The sequence below is a fragment of the Mizuhopecten yessoensis genome, unplaced genomic scaffold (genome assembly GCF_002113885.1).
Source record: "Mizuhopecten yessoensis strain PY_sf001 unplaced genomic scaffold, ASM211388v2 scaffold1779, whole genome shotgun sequence".
NCBI lineage: Eukaryota > Metazoa > Mollusca > Bivalvia > Pectinida > Pectinidae > Mizuhopecten > Mizuhopecten yessoensis.
The window spans coordinates 574165-589475 of NW_018404217.1; the positions used below are offsets into that span (position 1 = coordinate 574165).

The following is a 15311-nucleotide window of genomic DNA, read 5'->3' on the forward strand; positions in this document are numbered from 1 at the left end:
ACGTCACATAGAAAATGTTATTGGTTGTGTCCTACCAACCTGAAGAAAATGTTTAGAAAAATGTTGTTGTCTTTTTCTCTGACAATTTCTTCCATTTATCTGAAAGTTCAGTCAGAGAAATAGCAAAAATCAATGTGACAAAATGTTCTATAATTTTGTGACAAATATTCTACATGGATATACAACAGTAGTTCTAAATGACCTTTGCAGTGAATTCTAGGACTGCTTCGTATACTAGTAGTCTTTACATTCTATTTTTAAAGGTGAATATGGCCCCAATCTTTAAAATAATATGCATACATTGGAAACGTGCTTAATAATTTACACAATTAAGTTTCAGTTGAAAGATCTGAAATAAATAATGTTTAACACCAAATCTACGCAGACTATTTGGAAGCAATATTTCCAAAATTACAAAATTCTGAGGAAAGGCGTTAACAGCGATACGGAAGACTTTTAACATTATTTATACTGAAAATACATTTCACAAAATTAACATCCAGTTTGTAATCTATTTATATAATATAAACATAAATGTATCGGTACAATCTAAGAGGACATTAACCTGTTTGGTTTTCACTAGACAAACGTGAAGACAGCATTAAAGCAAACCAGCATATTGAATGCAAAAACGCCTTTTTCTAAATTTTAAGGCAAAAAATATTTAGAACTCTGTTTCTTTCTTTTGGAAATGAAATACCGATCAGTTCATGAATAACAAAAATCAATATCAAAGCAGCAACAATATGACGAAGTACAGGTATAGACAAAAAATAAAGTCAATTCAAATCTATTCTGCTTCTAAATTTCTGAATTACTCGACAGAATTCACATTTTTTTGGTCACTACCCTGGTCCCATCCTCAATTAGCTTGTCATATAATTCAAAATTCAGCAAGTGACATAGACCTTGTTCCCGAGATGGTTTCTACAAATATACACACACTCTCCTAGACTTTCTCACACATACATCACATATAAAATCAAAATAACAAGTCATTGTTATTACAACACATATTCCTTTATTGGGGAGAACAGTAAACGACATAAAAAGTGGTTTAAAATCTCGGATAAAATCAGGATTCGTGTTCCTTAGCTGGCTGTTTTGATGAAGAAATCCAGTGAATGATAAAGATGAAAATGACGCACACTTTTTCCAGTTCTGTGGGATGATAATCCATAGGTCCTCCTTCCTGTATGTTAATCCAATCCTAAGTGTCAGTGTATTGAAGTCTTTTTCTTTTACAGTGATGAATTGAACCAGTAAATCCCAAAATCAAGGATTCTTTGACTTAACTATTTACACACTTATTTCACAAAACAAAGTACTTCTCTTCTTTTTTTGTACAAAAAGCTAACATTTGGATTGAAGAGGCTGAATACATCATAAGGACGTTTAACACCAACTCAAGGTCATCGCTATGGTTACATAACCTACAATAGAAAAAAGGTCAAATGTCAATTACATATACAACTCATATTTACCTTCAAATATGCTGACAATACTGACTAACTCAGCTTTCAGTTTCTGCTGGAAGAGGAAACAATTCTTAATGGTTCATTTTTGTGAGTTAAGCAAATTTTAAATATGTTTAATTAAATAGATTGATCTGTTATAAGATATTCTAATCCCTCTCTCACAGATCTTCTTAAAATATTCAGATACCATATATACGATTAAACATGCAGTGAATTTATCGATTTTTGTTGATTATTACTGTACTTACTGTTGGTGATCTTGACATTACCACGATACCTTTGTACTCCTAGTATCATTGTCTAAATACTGTCTATCTTGACAAACTACTGGAGTTTGCTTCAATTTTACAGTTGTCATTATCTAACATATGTATGCCTGTATCTGTTGTCATTTTGCAACTAAACACATATCAATTTCCAGAATATTTAGATTAATTTCTGGATATTGATAAGATCTGTTTAAATTGTAATTTGTGAGAATTTACGAGCGCACGACACTTCATGAATGTTTTCTTACATATTCTCTACGAAAAAACTATCAAATATACAAAATTGGACTGTTATCTCTCACCAACAAAACACGAGTTTGAATTTCTCTCAATCAGGGTAAAAACACTTCACCTTCTTTTCATAGAACAGGCTTTTCAATTTCTCTCTCTCCCACTCTAAATGAGCACATGACATTTTATAACCATCACACTCAAAGAAAACATGTTTAAACATTTTCTCTCGCCAAACGATTTGCATTTTATATTCTTCATAACACATTTTAGTTTAAGTTTTTTCCCTTCCTCTCTTATTGAAGTTTTATAGTTTATTTTCTCTCTCAAACAGATGATGGTGTGTTAGATATTTCTTCTCTCACTCAGACAGGTTTTGTACGAAAACAGTAATCTCAAATCTAAAATACATGGATTAAAAAGTTAACCCCACTTTCTTTTAATAGAATATGGTCTGAAACATTTTCTAACTCAAAATATTTTGTTTTAAAAGTAATCTCCCTTCCTCTGCTTAAAATGATGTTTCCGGGTCTTTCAATTTAACCTCTCTTTCTCTCCTCCAACAGAACATTCAAATCAACAAAAACAAGAAACAATCGCACCTTTCTGAACACATGCTACCTCTGACATGGACTTATGTATATACCATATCATACATCAAAGATGCACCAGAGTTCACCAAATGAAGAGTTAAGTAAAATACACATCAACAATTATTTTTGACCTTCAAACCTTTTCTGTTTCAAAATCAAAATGACAAAAAGCTACATTCATAACCTTGAAAACATATGTTTTTCATGTCAAGTTAATATTTTACTTTGAATGCTGGTTATTCTCTCTTTAAATATCGGTGCATAAGTAGACCCTAATGATTCAGGAAAACATTTACTAGGTGAAAATATCATTTTATACTTCCAGACAGACTTCTTGTCACTTTTAATATTGGTAGATTCTTTTTCTGTCTCTTTGTTTATACATGTAGTTGTCAAACTTAGGTATATTATTATAACACATTAAAAGATTTTAAACAGACTTGAACTGCAAAAGTCAAATCTCTGGAAGAAGGACAATTAAAAATGTGTCCAAAAGAGAACTTGCCTATTGTCTTTTATCACTATATTGACACCGAGTTCAAATTTGTATTTTACAAAATGATTCGCCACACAGATACCATCAGAACATGTGAAATTTGACACCAATGCATGACAATGACAATGTTTAGCAACATATTAATGAGTTTATAAATGTTATAAACTAGCTACCAGCAATAAGTGCTACATATATGAAATCATTGTTCCTTGTTCTTATCTTAACATTTACAAATACAATTTTTTCGTTTTGTTTTCAACAAATCAGTTTCACTTATTGTGCCGATAAATCCTTTCAAATTCATTTATAGCTTGATCTCAATTTGCACTACTTACAAAACACCATGACGACAATGATGTTTTTTCACATGTGTGTAATATATATGTTTATAATGTATTGATGATACATCATATATAACATGAAAATAAAGTTTTCAATAAAAATAAGTTAAGTACATGCATCACAATTGCACAGGGTAAAATTGAATGGGTGAAATACCAAACAGCATTTCTAAAGTTACCTGAAGCAACACTATTAATTAAATATTTAGGTTATGGTAAACAGCACCAGTATGGGGTATCAAGTATCGCAATTCAACGCCGTATACAACTATCACAAGTTAAATAAATACTTCTGGGGCTAATCACGGAACGGTGAGACATTCCTATATATTCAAATATCTACAAACATTTGCAATTGTCCACAATAACACTATGCAAAAAATATCAACATCCACACATTTATACTGCATAAAGTTCACACAAACTCAAACTCATAAAAAGATCATATCGCACAAACTCTTCCTAATACAGCATCAAGTTCACAGAAACTCGCATTTGTACAAGGATAAGTTTATGCAGTAACACCTGAACAGAGATACCTCCCTCAAACTCACTCTCATACAGGTATAAGTTTATGCAGTAATACCTGAACAGAGATACATTTTACCTCCCTCAAACTCACTCTCATACAGGTATAAGTTTATGCAGTAACACCTGAACAGAGATACATTTTACCTCCCTCAAACTCACTCTCATACAGGTATAAGTTTATGCAAACTCACCATTGTATAAAGTTCACAAAAACTCACACTTGTAAAGTACACACCGAATTGTATAGTGGTTAAATTTACACACGCGTTCAACAGAAAATTTACTCGCAATCACATCTTGGGGTACATATAAACACTTAACAGATTTTATGCAACATGTTTTTCACAATTTTTCAGTGTCTGATCTTTAAAATAATAAAAATTGTAATCTTGAGCCTAAGATACACAAAATATGCAAGAAGAAAATCTTATGCATCACAATCTAACACCTTACAAAAAATCTACAGCATATTTTCCCTCAACAGTTTGTTTTAATTGAAAATAATGTTCATCACTTTTATAAAAGCAAATATAGACCCTCTGACACTATTTATTGAGGATATAATTAAATAATAATAATTTGAGGTTCTTATATACCGCTTCATCACAACCTAGTTCGTAGGTCGTTTCAAAGCGGTTCACAAATTATTATCTTTCTCAACTCCCTGGGGAGCATACAGCTGGTGCTGCCATTTCGGCGCTCACAGCAAGCATTCTACAATTCTAGCACTAACTAACCACATACTCATTTACAGCTGAGTAGACTGGAACAAGCGGAGTTAAGTATCTTGCTCAAAGATACAACACAGTGCCGTGACGGGAGTCGAACGCGCAACCCTTCGGCCACGAGCCCGGCGTCCTACCACTAGACTACTGTGCATGACTGAAATACCCAGAAAAACATTTCGACTGCGTGATAAAGCTCTTATGGCAATAATTGGGATAGGGATTGCCACGGTTGAAGGGCCGTGGGTTCCTGAAGAAATAAGTAATTGAAGAAAAAGAAAAAAAAAGCTCTTATAACAAATTGTATAGGCAATTCTGAGTAAAAAGAAACTTTTGTCGCAGGAATAATGAAGATAAAAGCTATTAATATTTCTAAACAATTTGGCAGATAAATCAACCCATCAAGTGTTAAAAAGGCTTTAAACTTTTTTTAGTGAAAAATATCGGTCAATAAAGCCTTTGGGGCAAAGTTACAAATAATATCTAGTATTGATGTGAAAAATAAAATCAGTACCTAAAGAGCAAACCACAATCTTACAAAGTCTGACTGTCAATCCTATCAATCTAGTTTTACAAACACCGATCTGGAACAATGTGAGAAACAGAGCGGTCTACAAACTTCACCATCCCACTCACTCCCATTCCTCATCTACCATACTTGTGGATTACAAATGTCTGTAGATATTTTATACAACATAAATAACATGGACAAAGACATCTTCATTGGAATGCTATATATATGGAGATCTTTTAGTAATTATCACATGTAAAAATATAAACCTTATAAAAAAATAACACTATATAAAAATATATTTAGCTGCCTCTCGTATTGCAATGAAATTCAAATTCAAATAATTATTTGGCACAGAATTTATAAAACACAACTTTCTTGTCCATAAACTGAACAGATGTATTGAGCCAATTTTCTAGTAGTATAGGAAACTGCCCGAGGTAGAATCATTTTCCGAATAAAATCTGCAAAAGAAATGTAAGCATTTTAGGAAGATATGCCTAATTCACCTTTCAATAAGCCTTCATTTAAATTGGATACAAAACACCACGTAACCCAAGGAAGACAATTTTCAATTCGGGGAATATTTTCCCTTGCTGAACTACTTCTTATCTTTCAATAGGAAATTGTGAGGTATTGGTCAGATTACATACTATGCAGACACTTACCTGAGACAAGAAGGATCTCAAACTTACCTGCTCAATCACTTGAGTGTCAAACTTGTGCTTTGTTTAGACTTAAGAAACAATAGCTAACCTCACATGATGTACAAACCTCACTGTGTAGCCAACCCCATTACATATACTTCTCACAATATGTTCCACCCAATCAAAACTGAATGGCAGGCAGCGAAAAAATTGCCTTTCCCAATGATTAATAAAGTAAATCAAATGTTTTCTTGAACAACAAAAGTTGAACACATTTATAAAAGTGAAGACTTTCTTTCTGAATTATTTCTATATCCTATTGATACTGATTGTTTATTAATCTTCCAGAAGGGTAATAAAATACAGCTAGCACAGGTCTGATTTGCACATCAAAGGGTTTTTACAATGAATGCAGACTAATGGTGACTTGGAGTATTTCGTGTACAAGATGATTACCTTGTAGGCCTGTAATCAGTGTCGACGACTGCTGCTGTACTCTCTCTCACGATCCCGCTCCCTGTCACGTTCGCGGTCCCGCTCTCCTCTGTGCGAGGACCGTGACTCCTCGTAGTGACCACGTTCACGATCCCTACTCCTCTCACGATACTCCCTTTCCCTACTACGTGTTCGATGGCGACTTCTCTTTTCACGGTCACGTGTATCACGTTCTCGGTCCCTTGAACGTGACCTTCTAGTTGTACTCCTGGAAAACAGATATTTCTTGTTATACTTCACATAAATCTATGCAAAAACAAATATCACGTTACAAAAATAATCTGTTGTACATTCTTGGTTAGTAAGTACAAGATTTCAAAACAAGCACGATAAATCCTGAAAGGTTTGCAAAAGAAAATATCTACCAATGATCCTTCAACTAACACTTACTTGGAACCATACGACTTCTCCTCAATCCCGTGAAGTGTGTCCTGAAGGGAGCTGATGAGGATCTTACATCGGTCGTCACTGGCAATCTTTGATTGCTTGATCAGTGAAATGGCTGTCACTAAGGTCTCTATAGCACTTGCGAATTCACCTACAACAATCAAATGAAATTTCTTTGCATAAAATATTAAATGGTTAAAGCAGATAAGGTACATTTAACTGAAGATCCTTAACTCACATCATTTTGGTAAGAATGAATGCCCAGAGTGCACTGAAGAGTTATAGACAAAGATGACATATATGGATAAAGTACATATTTTTAACTGTTGTCCATTAAACTTTCTAGGTCCTGGAAACACTTTAATAAGAACATTGTCTTTTTACTGAAATTTTACAACATGGATTGGAAAGATATTTTTCCAATTTTCATGTCGTATGTTTCTGGAACATAAAGCAGTTGTTTGCTCGGGAAAACAACCTGTATTTGACTGTAAAATTAGGCAAAAGACCCTCAATTAAATTTATAGTCAAGGTAAGTTTAAGTGTTGTGTACCTGCACTGGCATCCTGTACAGCCCGGGAGATGGCACTGCTGGAGACTGTTTTGTTCCTCTGGAATATCTCCTCAAACTCCTGCTCACTGAGGGCAGGCGACACAGACTCAACCCTGCTGTTGGAATACATACTATAACAAACGGGGAATAAGCTTGTTAAAGCATGCACTAATTATAAACTCTGATAAAAAGTTCAACCATTAACTTTGCATTGGTGCTGATTTGAAATCCTTTATTCATTTCAATTCTATTCATATTCAAAAGAACAAAATTTAATAGAAAACAAATTAAAGAAAGCAAGCATCAAATTCATGCATCTCACCTTGTACCCAAGACTTCCTCACATGATGTTCACAACTTGGATAATCAGTAGTTAAAATATTTTTGTTGAATAAAAATGTCAAAGTTTATCATTATATGGTGTTGTGCATGTGTGTATGTGTGTGTATATATTTATATGTATAATAAAAAAGGATTAAATATATATATATATGTATAATAAAAAGGGATTAAATGTCCATGTGAAGGAAGTAAATATAGAAAACATAAAATTAACGACCGACTAAAAAACTAGCTGCTTTCACCCTTCACAGGGCTATTCTGGTTTATTAAAAAAAACATAAATAAAAATTCTTTTGAATAAACCTGAAGAGCCCTGTGAAGGGTGAAAGCAGCTTGTTTTTTAGTCGGTCGTTATTTTTTTTTTAATATATGTATGTATATATATATTTGAGGAATGTGTGTACGCACCTTTCTGGAGGGGCTCTGTTGTAGTGATCCCCTGGATAGGAGGACACTGGGGCTCCGGGGGGTGGCCTGTTATATGGATCTGGGGCAGAGTTTACTGGCTGTAACAAACATAAATAAAAGTCAAAATCCTCTGATCCTTCATCTATCGGGTAATGAATCCATGTCTCATTGACAGTCATGATTGTTGTAGGATACAAGAATGTCATAATGACTGGAGCTTGCTAGTAAGGAAATTTACTGAGTTATTAATACATCTGGATCTTCACAGTGAAGAAACAAAGAGTGGAGAAAACCTATTTTTTTCTATATTCCCCATCTCCCCAGGGTTTATCATCCTGGCAACAGCTTTTGTCATATGAAGACGGTAAAAATTCTCAGATGAAATGAAGCTTCATGGAGAAAATAATAATTTTCATGGTGAAAAACAATAATTTTCAAAGTAATGTAGTGAATCAAGTTTAAAACAATATATTAAACTACCTTATAGATTGCCCATGTGCACTTACCAATGGTCCTGCTGGTGGAGGTCCGTGCTGAGGGGGGAAGAATGCTGGATTCACATGAGGGGCAGGAGCAGGTGGGTGTCCTGGGGGATGTCCTGGGGGTGGCAGTGACATTGGGGGCTGGCCACCTGGTGGCATACCTGCAAACAATAACAATCAGAAAATCAAGTTTCATGTTCCATACTACCAGTGCAGTGATCATGTATAGATAATTATGTCTTATCCAAAAAGAGTATAAAAAATGCTCAATTTGTAAGTCATCCATCCAAGAAACTGATAATGTGAGATTTTTGTATGATTACATAACATAGGTCAGAATCCAATTAATACACGTAGTTTAGAGTCAGGAGTGGTAACCAATTCTCCGTCTCCACGTAAACCTGTTTTATTATGTTTGATATTTAACTTAAGATAACAAACCAAACTTGAGCATCAGTTTGAAAATTAAAGGCTTTCCTCACAACTTCCTTATTAAATAAGTCTGACATTGATATAAATATATATATTTAGATTAAATTGAATCCAAAAACAATGTGTTTTATCACAAGAAAATCTCCCTTCAGCCTCCTGTTTTGTCCTTACCGGGCCCCATATTGGGTCCACCGGGATGGGGGTGTCTGGCTCCAGGGGGTGGAACAGGCTGTGGGGGAGGGGGTCCAAGGGCAGGGTTGTATGGAACTGGAATAGTAATGAAACAGATTTAGATAAAGTTAAATAGATAATCACAATGATCAGGTGTGTGAAGTAACACAACACAGGCACATTCGGACTGACCAGATTGACATAGATTTGATAATGTTGTGATAATGGTGTCACAGAAGAAACCAAATATTTTACTTCATGATATTGCCTGAAACGTAAACCAAAGATCAAATTTGAAACAGAAAAACATTATCACTGGTGCTGTCTCTGGAGTTCCCATTTCCATTTAAAAAATAATCATGTGTGCTGCTCATCAAGCCTTGTGATATAAGATGAACACTTGAGTATCCGCTGTACTCGTATGTGTGAAACCATCGTATTATATTAACACCGTTAGTTTGAACTTTCAATAATAACAAAGTCGACTTTCAGCACCACAATCAATCATTGACAACATTTGTATAAACTACAGCTTAACTCAAGTGAATAACGAGCATCAGGAATGATTTGGACATGTGCCTTTCTATACTAATATTCATAAAGAGTCGAATTCTGATTTCACTAAACGTGTAAGTCTTACATGTATGTATAGACAATTGTTTGGGTGATCATTTTTTATTGCAATAAAAGCTAAATAAGGACTTATATAAAGAGATATACCATGCCAAATATAAGTATTCTACAGTGCCGATGCTGTAAAAACTGTCCCAGGAAAGCATGCTTCACCCAAATATCAGCTGTCTATCTGTCAATAACCAACTGTAGATCTAGTCACATCATGTAGAAAGGTACATTCAGGATCTGTTTAACCTTGTTATAACCCGACTGTAACCACCTACACAATGCATGATAGAGCCAGATCCTGGTACAGCAGCAGTTACTATCACATAGAGACATGATCCTTCGTGCCCCATGCTAGCTGTAGCCCTCTCTACACCTCCACCACCTCAGCATCTTATATATAAACTTTATTTATATTACAACAATTATGAAACAAGTTATTTTAACTTATCAAAAATATTCATCACTCTTGTTGGCCTCAGCATCTTAGTCTTTTTAAACTAAATCATCTGATCAACCTTTACTTATTGTTTGAAAGTAAAAATCTGACTTGTTTAACAAAAACATTGCAACTCTTCGCATTGGTTACCCGACAATTTTTTATTAAAAAGAATTTAGTGGCAAAGTTGATTACTGTTGACTAACAGAGTTTCTTGTAAATCCTCATTTGACATATTATACATTTATACTTATCCCATAACTCATGTAGTAACATGGGATATTTTTTGTCATTGACAATTTTATTGTGAAATAACATCACTTTGCATGATGTCACAATATTTCTGGAGTCACTCTTGCATTCTGACATCATACAAATGTACATGTAGCAGGGCTCACATTAAGGACAAATTCTGTGTCGTCAGTCAATTGGTTTTGCAATGAAAATTGTATGTCGCCAATTTTTGTTGCGCTCATATCTTTTAGTGTATACAATTTCAAATTTCCTCTCATAGGAAAAGTCACAGGAAGTGTTTGATATAGAGAAAAAAGCTTATTTTCCTTCAAAATATTGGGAGAAACAATATATCTTAACAAGTGAGAATTAACCCATGAATTATTCCCAATTACAATCTGCCTGATTATCCTTATGACACAAACAAGTCAATTTACTTTAAAACATCAGACTATTTAGTAAAATATGTTGAAAGCACAATACTCAATTCTTGCCAATATCAAAATTTGATTCCCAAAGTTTTAAGTGGATTATGATATCTATCAAAATGTTGATATAAATGTATTCAAAAATAAAGTAACTCCTAAAAGTAATTTTAATTTGCACCTTTTAAATTTAAGTCTAAGCATCCCATCCTTGTAATATGTATAGGTGTACAAATTGGCTAAATACTTGATACATGTACATATAGAGAAGTTGACCATTTTGACCGAAATACAAAGCAACAAAAATATATTGCAATACATGTACATGTACATGTCATTACTAATATTAATACATCCAGTATCCCTGCAGTTATGAATTGATAAAGTTGATAAATCTTAAAGGGGCTGGTCGGGAAAAAATTGTCATATTTGCTAAAATGGCATACACATGTTTAAAATACCTTCTTATGAAATATACCGATTCAAATTTTGCTGAAATTCACTCCCTAAGAGTAAAAATTATATGTATAGTATTGCTGTCTTGTCCGCTAGTTGAGTCTGACATGGCACATGACGGCGTGCTATTGTTGTTATATTCACTGCCTCACTTTCGAAACAACCATGTGACATATATAAATAGATCTGCGCTAAATTTACGCGGGGCTTCCCCGAGATTTCAGTGGTCAAAACTGGACATTGCAAGCAGAACTCGCCCATCATATTGCCGTGGTATAACTTTTAGAAGGCCATAGAACGCATTTCGACACATTTATTTTGTAATTTTTTTCCCCGACCAGCCACTTTAAACATACTTAATTATTCTTCTATAACTAATATAATTGTTCACATTTGAACAGCTTTGAAGTAGCCTATTAACAGAACAGCCAACATCAAAACAGAATTTAACATTGTTGATACATGACCTCTCCACAAAAACATTCAGAATTTCCAACCAACCATAACACATTACATCATTTAATTTCTTAACCAATACAAAAAAACTCATGTACATTAATATTTTACCTTAAATAAACCTTTTTACACCTTTTCCAACAACAAATGCCATTTTTTTTTACTAAATCAAAAGTTTTTTGTCCTAGTTCACAAGACTTTTTGAAAGTTTAGAATTTGGCAAAATTTGGCGTTGTTGTATATTGGGTTATACACAATGTGCTATTTTTTTCTGTTTTATTTTAATTTTTATTGTTTTCAATAAATTAACATTCTCACAACGGTTAGTTGGCCTATTCTGCTTCATAACTTCCATCTAACCTTAGTCCTGATCTCTACCTGACTTTTTGACAACAGTGAACTACTGGTTCATACCGAGCATTCTCAGAGCTCTTTATTGACCTGCTTAATGTCAACAATACATTAAGTGTTGGGACCAAGTGTTGGGACCAAGATCAAGACTGAAGAAGAAAGAAATAAACAAGGTGTAGCCGGGCTGTATAACAGCAAACCATGTGTAGCTGTGGAGAGGTCAGTGGTCAGATTATTAGCAGACTTACTTCCCGGAGGTGGAGGTTGTCCAGGACGGTTCATTACAGCTATAAATCAAACAACATTATGGAAATCAACGCTTAGATATGATAATATGTATACCTTTGCATAAGCAGTATGGAATCAGTAATAAAACAATGTAAAATAAATCTCTAATGTGGATTTACCTATCTTACTACTTTATCATACTAAAGATGACAATGAATCTGTGCTACAGTATATTTACTTTTATCTAACATTCTAGAGCTGTCCCGATGAATCAGATTCTTTTAGGACAAGATGTCGATACCACTTTAAACATGTCAATTAACAACAGATTTTTTGCAGACAGGATATTTCTCAACAGCTTCAAAGTGTCAAGTTACCACAGAATTACTGTCACAGAGGATGTTGTTGAATACATAACACAGAATTACTGTCACAGAGGATTTTGTTGTATACATAACACAGAATTACCGTCACAGAGGATGTTGTTGTATACATAACACAGAATTACTGTCACAGAGGATGTTATTTTATACATAACACAGAATTACTGTCACAGAGGATGTTGTTGAATACATAACACAGAATTACCGTCACAGAGGATGTTGTTGAATACATGACACAGAATTACTGTCACAGAGGACGTTGTTGTATACATAACACAGAATTACTGTCACACAGGATGTTGTTGTATACATAACACAGAATTACCGTCACAGAGGATGTTGTTGAATACATAACACAGAATTACTGTAACAGAGGATGTTGTTGTATACATAACACAGAGTTACTGTCACAGAGGATGTTGTTGTATACATCACACAGAATTACTGTCACAGAGGATGTTGTTGAATCCATAACACAGAATTACTGTCACAGAGGATGTCGTTAAATACATAACACAGAATTACTGTCACATAGGATGTTGTTGTATACATAACACAGAATTACTCTCACAGAGGATGTTGTTGTATACATAACACAAAATTACTGTCACAGAGGATGTTGTTGTATACAAAACACAGAATTACTGTCACAGAGGATGTTGTTAAATACATAACCCAGAATTACTGTCACAGAGGATGTTGTTGTATACATACCACAGAATTACTGTCACAGAGGATGTTGTTGAATCCATAACACAGAATTACTGTCACAGAGGATGTCGTTAAATACATAACACAGAATTACTGTCACATAGGATGTTGTTGTATACATAACACAGAATTACCGTCACAGAGGATGTAGGATGTTGTTGTATACATAACACAGAATTACTCTCACAGAGGATGTTATTTTATACATAACACAGAATTACTGTCACAGAGGATTTTGTTGTATACATAACACAGAATTACCGTCACAGAGGATGTTGTTGAATACATAACACAGACTTACTGTCACAGAGGATGTTGTTGTATACATCACACAGAATTACTGTCACAGAGGATGTTGTTGTATACATCACACAGAATTACTGTCACAGAGGATGTTGTTAAATACATGACTGTTGTTGTATACATAACACAGAATTACTGTCACAGAGGTTGTTGTTGTATACATAACACAGAATTACTGTCACAGAGGACGTTGTTGTATACATAACACAGAATTACTGTCACACAGGATGTTGTTGTATACATAACACAGAATTACCGTCACAGAGGATGTAGGATGTTGTTGTATACATAACACAGAATTACCGTCACAGAGGATGTTGTTGTATACATAGCACAGAATTACTGTCACAGAGGATGTTGTTGAATCCATAACACAGAATTACTGTCACAGAGGATGTCGTTAAATACATAACACAGAATTACTGTCACAGAGGATGTTGTTAAATACATGACATAAAGTCAACAACATTATTTACAAGTCGCCAGTTATACTTAATTTTATAAGAATTTCCAAAATATCTTTGCTTTGTGAAACACAAAGAACTTTAAACCAAAAACAATCAAAAAGGAGACTGGATTGTAATAAGCTTACACAAATCATAAAACAAATAGGCAATACATAACAAGTGACATGAAACAACTAACAAATTATGTTCCTTCTTTGATGAAACAGGAGTTTATGAAGGCGTGTATTTTACATAATACAAATAGTTGATGGAAAACATATTAAAATGACAGTATTTTAAGAAACTGATAATCCTCCACCTCCAGACAAACTTCAGCATCAAAAATGAAGAAAGGGCTACAACTCTGTACAAAGCAGGGAACAACAACCCATTTTAGTTTGTAACTCTCCATCATCAGAGAGGTACTGATATTCATTTAGACATTGTGGATGACAGTGAGATATGCCTCAAAGTGGCGCATGAAAAAAACAAAGGCGTAACTCTGTACCTAGTGGAGCAAGTCCTTATTTTAGTACATGTATTTGACATTCTGAAACCGGTACCAACACAAAGAATTTGGCTCATGTTGGTAAAAAGAAAATGATATGCTCCAAAGAAATGGACAGATGGACTTAACCGCAAACATATTTTATATAAAAAATGGCTTTGATCACAAGGTAAATACACACATTCGCTTTTATATTTTCTTTTTATGTTTTCAACAATTCAGTCACAAGATATGAAAATATCAAAATTCTAATACAACTTGTAATTTTTTAAGCCAACAAATCTTGTAACATAAAGTTGTTACACAAAAATGGTAAATGAAATTCAAAATTGACGTTAAAACATTTTACACTAAAGTCTATTATGATAAGGAACAATAGTTATATCTTAAACAATTTTGAGTTGCTCTTGTAGAGATTCTTCAAGAAGGATAACAAGAGGCCCATGGGCCTTAACGGTCACCTGAGTCTACAGTATTTTTTTTTTTGTTGAAATATGTACCAATTTGAGTAAAAAATAGTATAATGTTAACTTAACTTTGTCAGGACCATGAGCTGATCATTCCTAGACCAATTTTAAGTGAGATCGGCCTATTAGAATTTAGTAGCAAAATAGCGGCCATGGCAGCCAAATTGTATTTCTGATTGACCCGAAAAATA

The 15311-nt window shown here is 34.0% G+C and overlaps 1 protein-coding gene across 5 annotated transcripts in view; it reads right to left on the minus strand.

The window, feature by feature from the left end:
- Positions 1-998: 998 nt before the first annotated feature.
- The window catches only part of LOC110440991 (cleavage and polyadenylation specificity factor subunit 6-like), a 22519-nt gene continuing 8206 nt past the window's right edge, over positions 999-15311 (minus strand). The window contains exons 9-16 of one of the 5 annotated variants that reach the window (XM_021484122.1): positions 12323-12361; positions 9093-9188; positions 8514-8650; positions 8008-8105; positions 7258-7370; positions 6708-6855; positions 6279-6525; positions 999-1433 (exon numbers count right to left, since the gene is read on the minus strand). In XM_021484122.1, coding sequence (XP_021339797.1) covers positions 6294-6525; positions 6708-6855; positions 7258-7370; positions 8008-8105; positions 8514-8650; positions 9093-9188; positions 12323-12361 — 863 coding nt within the window. In that variant the 3' untranslated portion in view covers positions 999-1433; positions 6279-6293. Of the gene's footprint in view, positions 1434-4681; positions 5640-6278; positions 6526-6707; positions 6856-7257; positions 7389-8007; positions 8106-8513; positions 8651-9092; positions 9189-12322; positions 12362-15311 lie in introns of those variants that run through there. The other 4 variants (XM_021484114.1, XM_021484101.1, XM_021484108.1 and 1 more) reach the window with 4 other exon arrangements.